Source organism: Hipposideros armiger, unplaced genomic scaffold, assembly GCF_001890085.2.
Source record: "Hipposideros armiger isolate ML-2016 unplaced genomic scaffold, ASM189008v1 scaffold_151, whole genome shotgun sequence".
NCBI lineage: Eukaryota > Metazoa > Chordata > Mammalia > Chiroptera > Hipposideridae > Hipposideros > Hipposideros armiger.
The window spans coordinates 1,095,497-1,105,570 of NW_017731501.1; the positions used below are offsets into that span (position 1 = coordinate 1,095,497).

General features: G+C 34.5%; 1 protein-coding gene across 1 annotated transcript in view; it reads right to left on the minus strand.

The window, feature by feature from the left end:
• Positions 1 to 10,074, minus strand: part of TNKS (tankyrase) — a 212,922-nt gene that overhangs the window by 163,992 nt on the left and 38,856 nt on the right. The window contains exon 2 of the mRNA XM_019651006.1: positions 2,927 to 3,151. Within this exon, the coding sequence (XP_019506551.1) occupies positions 2,927 to 3,151 (225 nt within the window). The remainder of the gene's footprint in view (positions 1 to 2,926; positions 3,152 to 10,074) is intronic.

Genomic DNA, 10,074 nt, shown 5'->3' on the forward strand with positions numbered 1-10,074 from the left:
TTTAGATCTCAGCAATAATAACAATAATAGTAATTAATAGTGTAGTAACCAATACTTAATGTTCACCATACCAGGTACTCTAAGTACTTTAATTACCACGCTGATCCTCCCAAGAACCCTGTGAAGTATGGGAAGTAGTCCCATTTCACATACAATGAAACACGGAGGTTAAGGAAGTAGCCCCTGATCTCACATACTGCTGGTAATTGGTGGGTCAGGATATAAGCCCAGAGCATGTGCTTCACAGCAATCCGTCCTGCTGCCTCCCTTAAGCCACTGGTAATGTGGCTTGGCTCTATCTCTATAAATAGCAAATGTGTTCACGATTCTACCACATGTATAGAGATACAACTAATCTGAAAATCAACAAGCCGACATTTCATCATCTAGGCAAATGTCTTTTAAAAACTAAGTTTATACACTAATCTCTCAAAACTATCAGATTCAAGCAAAAGGGGGGAGGGGGGGGGGTTTCCAATTCTTTTACCCAGTTTTCCCAAAGTGCAAATTTGCCTAATGGAAACATTTCAGAGTTCCTCAACTACAGTCAAATTCAGAAAGTATGATATATAAGCTATCAGAGGTTTCACTGTACCTGATAGGTTCCTGAAAGCTAATTAAGTGTACACAAGGGTCTAGAGCCAACCTTGTTTCCCACAATAATTGTGTTACATACTTTAATAGCAGCTCTAGCCTCAATTATATTTTGATTATAGTTTTGAAGGTGCCCTTCTCCTTCCTTCAACTTTTGTAAGGCACAAGAACTTCAACAGAGGAAAGCTGGTGTGCCAAGGCCTACCAAGGACTGCAGGACTAGAGGACTGTGGGAATCCACGCTTTAAAAAGTCAAGTCCTATATCTAGTCTTTTATTTCAACAGAACCAGGATAAAATGAACCTTTTTCTTATGTACTTTTGGGAGGATGATTAGGAGGAAAAGAAGATGAATATTAAGTTCAATAAGATATTAAAAGCACTCATAGAATAAAAAAAAATCAAAGATATAGGAAAATAGAACACTGAATCCTAGAAAGGAGAATATTGCCAAGAAGGTAAAAACTGTGTAAAATCCTATAACTAACGACAGAAAACTCCAATGGATGTGACATGGTGAAGCAAGAAAGGGTGAGGTAGGGAAGTTGAAAGTCTAGAAGACTAAGCAAGAAATACAAATCAAGTTTATAATAATTATCAAACAGTAACTTATCACAAGTAACTTAAGAGGTTTGATGGTCAGAGAGTATGTCATAAGTTCAAGTTTTTCAGGGTAGTTTTATGTAATGACAATCCAAGCTGTGACTGTTTTAGTGAGAGACTTAGGAGGCAGTAGGAGAATCAACTGAAAATGAAAGATGTTAAAGATCAAAAAGGACAGGTTATCCAAAGGGTCATGTCAATGGATGTTGAAGTGACAAAGGATAAAGACAGAGAATGTGATAAAGAAGTTATACATTAAGCACTGCAATAATTTGAGGAAAACTGAAAACTATATTAGAGACTGCACTAGATGGCTATAAAAAGGTAGAAAATCTTAATGGCATCACCACCACATCTTTAAAAATGACATTTATATTTGAATTTTATCATAAAGATAACTGATTAAACTGAAATGGATGTCATCCAGGAAGACAATTATGTAAACCAACCTTCTCTGGGCTAAGCAAACATCTACCATCCTGAGCATGAAGAAACAGATTATGGGGCCGGCCGAGTGGCGCGTTGGTTAAGAGCTGGCTTGGGACACCACAGGGCCCCGATTCAGATCCCACATATGAGGGCCAGTGACACTGCCCGCTACAGCTAAGATGCTGAACAGCTCAACCTGGAGCTGGGTTGCCGTGAGTCACCTGCGACGGTGCAGGCTGCAGCCCCTGCTGCAGTGGGTTGCCATGGGCTACCGTGTGTAGCCAGCAGCCAGCGTGAGTGGCTTTCCAGAAGCCAGCGACTGATCTGCCTCGCCCAGGAAGAGCACAATTATGGTGCCTACTTGGGCCAGTGAAGCGACGTCCTCCACAACTAGACTGAAGAACAAAAGGACAGCAACTTGTCTGTCCCCCTTCCCCCAACTCCCCAGCGCTGTTTCCATCCCCCAATTCCCCAATAAAAATCTTAAAAAAAAAAAAAGAAAAAAGAAAAAAAAGAAACAGATGATGTACTCGAGGGAAACTGTGCTTGTCCTCTAGAAGCTTTAGATTTCAAAATGAGAAACTTTATACAATAAAGCAAAATCTAAAAATATACATACATATTTATATATATGTAAAAGAGAAAAAATGTTCATTAAATATAATTTCATATAAGCTCAATACTTAGATGGCTAAAAAGTTAAATTTTGTTTGAAATTGCTTTTTCTCTAGACTATGGCCCATGTTGAAAATATTAAGCTTCGAACTACTGTACTTGACCCACTCACTCAGAACTTTCCAGTACTAATAAAGTAGCTGGTGTTCAATTTTAGTAACATAAAGAAAATGGCTTTGCCTTAGTACAATAATACATGACTTTCCTTGAATCAACCTAAAGCATCCAAATATGTCATCCAATTCAGTAAGAATTTGTACTTTATAATGTGTCTCATTGATGCTAGGATAGAAAGTTTGTAGTCTTTTAAAGGGTCTATAAATTAACTAAATTTGATAACAGTGATCCATCAAAATTCAGTTCTGTACCAGTTAGCATTTGACTTGCATTTGGAGGGTTAATGTGAATCTTGTTCTTAACCAAGTTTAGATTACCATCTCTCCACTTCCCTTTAAATGGAAAAGAATTGCTTGTAGGAATAAGAAGTAATAAAGCCCTCTTTAATTATTCTCAGGGAACGCTATTTCCACCACAATAAAAAACAGGAGAGAATAGCAAACCTTGATTTACAATTTTATACCCGTTGGGTTGATCTTCCACTGTAGGCATCATTGAACAGTACTTACCAATGCACACATCGATTTTCCCTTTAATAGCAGCTTCATGCAGAGGCGTATAGTTCCAGTTATCCCTGGCATTTGGGTCGGCTCCTTGACACAGTAACAGACTCACAACCTCGGCATGGCCAAAAGAGCAGGCATTATGAAGCGGGATGAGTCCTCCATCATCACGAGCGTGGACATTAGCACCCATCTGTAGTAAGTGTTCTACGACATCCTTCCTTCCAAAACCTAAAAAGAAAGAGGGGAAACGTCTTACACATTAAACGAATTTGGTGAAAAGAACCATTAGAATTCCTTTAACAACATTAACAAATGTGAACTTCTGAAGTACTATATTCTATGGCAAAAAGGGTTAAAAAAAAAAAAAGGCTGACATTCAAATGACTTCTCTCATCTCACAGAACTTAGAACTAAGAAAGCTCTTTCTTTAGTCTTTGGGCAGTTCATTCAAAACATTTCTTCAACACCAATCATGTGCTAGGTTAGCTGTGCCAGACATACAAAATGAATGAGAAAAAATCCTTGTCCGAGGCAGTCACGTTCCACTGTGCTTCACAAGACAAAACCAAGTGTATAAAATCTATCTCTATATTCTAAGAGATAAAGGTTATTTAAATATTGCTGACAACCAAATCTAAGACAAATCACAACACTCAACATTACATTAGGAAAATTGGAGAAAAATGTATGGATACCAGAAATATGTGACGATAATTTGGTTACAAGTTATTTGAGAAGGAAGAAGTAAAATAATACCCAAGTATCTACTCTTGCGACAGGTAGCCAAACCAAATGAAATGGATGGTCAAGTAAAACAATTCAAGCTTGGATTTATTCAGTTTGCAGAAACGATATGAAAAACAAGTGGGGATACATGTATTTGAAAATACAGAACCATAACATTGGTAAGAAGTATCACAATTTTCAGACAGAAAAAAAGTGAGGTGGGGGGGTGGGGAAGAGCCAGAAAGGATCTGAAGTTGTGTAAGGACTAGGCAAACACAGAGAACAGTAAAAAAGACCAAGAAATTACATTATGAAAGTCAAAGGGCAACGCCATTATGCAATGTCCAGCATGATGAGGGTTTTAGTGAGATCAATGGAGAAGGAGAAAAATAGCCACTGACAATTTTAAAGTAATTGTAGTACAGTGATAAAATTACAAGCTACATTGCAATGGGTTTTAAAAAAAGGAAACTGCAAATATTAGCATTTTTATCTTTACCAGCTAATACCTTTATCAATGATTCTTTCCTACTTTAAATTTTATTAGATCTTATTGGTTAGGTTTCACTATCTCCATACTATTACATACCATGTAATGTTGTTAGAAAATGGCATCTTAAATAAAACGAAAAAGCAGTAAGAGTCATATCTTCCTCCATTTGATGTGTACAGAAACGAAATAAATGAGAACTATGTGGAAAATAGAAAAAAATTTATTTCAACATATGTTCTCCACACTATCTATATAAAAAAGTCTCCAAAGTAAAAGACATGTTTCCACAGATATATGTCAAAGTGAATATTAGGTTTCCATAGAAAATACCCTTCAAATTAAGCTGAAACTTTTTTGGTGAAAATAGGTCAATTTTGTATTAGTAACAGGAACACTAAAAGTATAGGTACATGCTAATGTAACTATCACCAACTTGCTGCTTGTTTTTTGTTTTGTTTTGTTTTGTTTTGTTTTAATGTCTGCAGAACTATACAGATGTTAGTTTCTGTTTAATTCTCTAACTTCAATGTCCTTCCCCTATTACAACCCTACTCTTCCACTAGGTCATAGGCACTTTCTTTACCCATGAAGATTTAACAATTTTCCTTCTTTATAGAGTTGAATAAAGCCCGAGTGCAAATTCAAGTTTCCCTAAATAATGCATTAACAATGTTTGAGAACTAATTTCCTTTCTTCCCTATCAAACAAAATTAAAATAAGATACTTTATATCTTATCAGTTGGCATTAAAAAAATATCCATTATAACTGAAGCAAAAGAGCAAAGTGTGTGTTTACTTTTTACTAAAACTTTTAGATCTAAAATATGAAACTAAACAAAAATGCTAAGGATCAGCAAGAATGTGGTGAAATGGAATTGTGCACACACACTGATAACGATAATGTATAAACTGGTATCATATTTTAGAATAAAAAGCATTATCATCAACAGGTTTAAACAAATATACACTCTGACTCAACAATATCACTTTTGAAGCTTTATCATTAGAAAAAGTATTCATGTGCAAACAAAGACTTTGCATCAAGAATGTTGATCATATTATTATTTATAGAAAATGATGGAAACAATTTAATGTCCAATAATTAAGGCTTTGTTAAATAAATGATAGTTATTCACATGACATAACATCATCCTGTATTTAAAGGATGCTATAGGACATGGTGAATGTGCTTAATGCCACCGAATTAATTATACATTTTTAAACAAAATTAAAAAATTTTTTAATTGTGTATTTTTACCACAATTTTTAAAAAGTCACCAAAATAAGTAAATAAGTAAACCATATACACGAAAAAAACAGGATATTATAGAAGATTCAACAACATGGAAAGGTGTTTTTTAGATTAATTAGTCTTTTAGGTTAAAAACATATCAAACAAAATATAGGAGAAAAAATACATATATTGGAAATATAGATGGATATAAAAAGAGGCTAAATCATTAAGTAGTAGAATTATGAAATATTTTTCTTCTTTCTGTTTATCTGTTTTCTTAATTACATAAAACATAATTTTGAATAAAATATTTTTGTGTGTACATATATGTTTATAAAAGGAGGTGGAGCGGAACAGCCAAAATCAGTAAAGACATTTTATGTGGCAATTATGAAGTTATGTGTTCTAATTTGATTCTGAATTATTAAAATACATTATTAAGTCAGAGGTTTTGTTAAAGCTGACTCAAAACATATACTCTACTAGTTCTACTGGGTGCAAATCATTATTGGTCATTCACCATTGTATCAATGTTAAATGTGTATGCATTATTTTTCATACACAAAGAGAATTCATTTACTTATACATATATTAATGGCTCAGTTTTATAAAGCTCGAAAGAAAACTCAACAAACCATCTTTCTCTGATAAAGCAAAAGTCACCAAAAATTAAGACAGTGTAATACTCTAATTTTTACCAACATACAGTATGTGCTGTAACAGATTTCCAATCTGAGAGGTATACAGGAGGTATAATTTAACTTTTGCAGAAGAATTATTTTTGCTCAATGTACATGCCCTATTATTGACAACAATAAAAATAACAAAACTAATGGTAAGTAGCTAACATTTAGTAAGCTCTTACGTGTGTCAAGAAGTATGTCAAATGCTTGACACGTATTAGCTCCTTGGGGTAACATCCTGTGAGAGATACCAGTATCCTCCTCATTTTATTTTTGAGGAATTCTTTCCCTCAGTTTTGATCATTGTGAACTGTACTTCCAAATACATATCAAATCTGTCTACTCCCCAGTGCTACCACCTCGGTTTCACATACCATAATCTCTTATCTAGACTTCAGCACATAACTTTGTAACTGGTCTCCCTCTGCTGTCACATCTTCTGTCCTACAATACATCCTTACACAGTAGGCCGAGTGATCTTTGCAAGGCATTCTCGAATGTCAGATTCAGGTCACTTCCCTGCTCAAAATCTTGCAATGGGTTCTCATAACACATATAATAAAATATCACTAAACATTTCTTATGACAAGGCTTTATGTGAGCTGGCCCCTCTCACCTCTCTCATCTCTCGTTAAGTTTCACTCACCCTGTCTTTCATTTTCTATTCCCCGAATATGACAAACTAAGGGACTTTGCACTTGCTACGTGCTTGCCTGAAGACATTGGACCAGATCTTCACATGCCTAGCTCCTGTCATCTAATTCTCAGTCCGAAGAAAGGCATCTCAGGGAGACTTTGGCCACTCAATTTAATGTCACCCACGTTTGCACATGTACTCTTCCATCATTGTTTTCAATATCACTCAGTTTAACTTTCCTTCTGCATTTAATCACTACCTGAAAAGTGCCTTGTTTATTTGTTTACCTCCCTTTTATTTTATGTCTCTCCCCACTCAAGATGTCCCATAAAGAGAGGCACCCTGACTGTTTTATGAGCTGTCTGTATCTCCAGAACCAAAGTAGTGACTGATATGCAGTGTAGCCTCAATAATATTTTTGTTGATTACATGAATATACCTAATGTTTACTTACTTCATGGTAATTAGACCAAAATTGTATTTTTTAATTTAGAAAAAGAAAATGGATTTAAAGGTTTTTCTGATTATAAAAATATCAGAAATATTTAAAAATATATAACCAAACCACCAAGTTTTCATAAAGGAAAACCATCTGAAATGTCAACATCCACAGATAATTACCATGAACATTTTGATGATTAAGGCTGCGGATTTCTTTCTTTGTGTGTGTGTGTTTAAACATTTTTTTTCCTGCCTTTTCAGTTTTCAAATATCAGATTTTTTTCAGATAAAAATTAAAAATTTATGTATAATTTTTGAATAAATACTTAATGCATTACACGGATATATCATAATTTATTAAGTTGGCTGGTTTCATCATTATAAAGAGATTTCTGCCATTATGAAAGAAAAAGTTAAAATAAATTTCTTTGTACATATCTTTGTATATCTGTCCAGTTCTTTAAGATAAATTCCTCAAAATAGAAGTACTAGGTCAAAGGTTACACATTTAAAATTTCTATGTTGCCAAACTATCCTCTAATTCATTCTATCAATTTTCATTTTCAAACAAAATGCTTGAGAACGCTTATTTCTTCATCCTATGTACATTAATATAATTTATAAGCTTTACAAGCAGAGAGGCAAAAAAGTAAAACTTGTTATTTACATTTTTGGTTCAGATATTTGCATTTTTCTTTTGAAAATGAAATAATACAACAGAAATCTCCCTTAATCTTCGTCATCTACTTTCTTCCCAGATATCATTACATAAAGTCAATGTTTGCTATTTTATACTTTTCATGTGTTTGTAAACATAAGTTTATATATTTATATGTTGTTTTATTATATTTCTATTTTACCATATACTTCATGTTAATGCAGTAAAACCTTGGATTGCAAGTAACATGGTTGGCGAATGTCCACAAGAGGAGCAAACATTTCTAATACATTTTAACGTGGTAAACGAGTGATGTCTTGCAATACAAGTAGTTTGTTTCCAGAGCAAATTATGCTCGCAAACCAAGGCATTACTGTATATTTATACATTATATATTTCACATTCCATGTTATTAGAATATATTATATATATTCATATTCTATATGGTCAATATAATTTGGTTCAACCTATATTGGTGAGAGGCTAATAATTATGGCAAATATCCCCTCTTCCTGCTGGCAAACAGAAACTTAATTTCGCTCAGGAATTGACAGAAAGTAATATGCTAAGAGGAGGCAATCCTTTTCCCAGTCCAGGAAGTGAATACCTAATACTCTAAGCCAGAAAGGTGATTCATTCTTCTTTGTGTCTGGCAATGAGACAGAAAGGAAAGTCTAGAAGCTTCTGGAAAGATTTCTCTCCCCACTAAGAGAAAGTGTGTGAAGGAAGAAGTCCCCTTTTTCCTCTCTCCTTTTAGAAAAATCTCATATAAGGTTACAGCACTTAAGAGACAATGATAACCATGATGGGAAGGTCAAGAGAATTACGAAAACACTGGCAGAGAACCCTACTGTGTTCACAGCGTACTGAACCACGTCTTGAACTTCCTGCCTCTAGACTTGTCAAGCAGGAAATAAATGTCCTCAGGTTTTAAGTTTCTGTTAGCTGAGTTTGGGAATACTTATAGCTGAACCCACACAAATTTATATAAATATCTGTTCATATGTTTACTGACCATTCAAGTTTCATCTGTTAGCTATCGGTTCATTGTGTTGACACAATTTTCTGTTTGTCTTTTTCTTTTCATTTTGTAGGTGTTCTTCATATATTGTGAACACCAACCTTATGTTGGTTATATGCATTATAAATATATTCTCTTTGTTTATGACATGTCTTTAAACTCTGTTCACAGTGCGTTTGATTTCATACAAGTTTTAAACTTTTTAAGAGAGGAAAATTTATTAATCCTTCCCTACATGGTTTGTGCTTCCTACGTGATCTTTAAAATATTTTTCCTAGCCCTACACTGTTCCTACATTGCCTTCTAGATTAATTTTATAATTCTGCTTTCACATTTATATCTTTAATCTACTTGTAAGTATGGTGTAAGTATTTTGTTGTTTCCATATCTTTTGTTTTTGGTCAGTTTATCTGTTTAATAGTTTAACTTCAAAATAAGCCTAGATATCAAGTAGGGCAGTGTCATTCCACTTTGTTCCTCTTAAAAAATTATCTTGGCTATTAATGCATTTTGATGTTTAATATGAAGTGTGTTCAAGTTCTGTGAACAAACCCATTAGAAATTGTTTTTAAAAACTCAGTGATTAGAATTCTGGAAAAGTTGACAAATTTACAATATTGAGTCTTCTAATCCATATATATGATATATATTGCCTTCAACTCAGGTGTGTTCAGTTCTTCTGCTTTGTGTTTTTCTCCATTAACATTTTGCATGCAGTTGATAAGGATTATTGGGCATTTTAAGGTTTTTGTTGCTTTGAGGAAGGAGAGGTCAGTGGTACATTAGTGGTACCTCTGGTCAGTAAAACCAGACCACACAGAACCTCTGAGTCCTGAGTAAGGAGTCTGGATTTAAGCAGGGGTTTTTCAGTTAGCTACCGTGGCTACAGTCCAGTCAGCAGTAGGAAGAAAGATAGGCAAGGGCTAGACCATGTAGGGCCTTTACATCGGTTAGGAACACAGTCAGCTGCTAATAACAGATACTTAACTAAGGAAGGCTTAAAGAAAATGTAGAGATTCACATGCTTCACATAACTTGTCTTGTTAAGGCAATTCACACTGGTACAGTAGTTTAACAATGGCATTAATAGCTTTTTAAAAACTCTTTCCACTTTGGCATCCTTACCATGTGTACATTCTCTTCCACTTGCTTGTCACCTCCTGATCACAAAAGAGCGCTACACTGCTAAGCCTGATGTTCACTCAGGTTCCCATACAAAAAGGGAGAGAGGGCAAAGGGAGAAAAGAGGCTTTCTCTT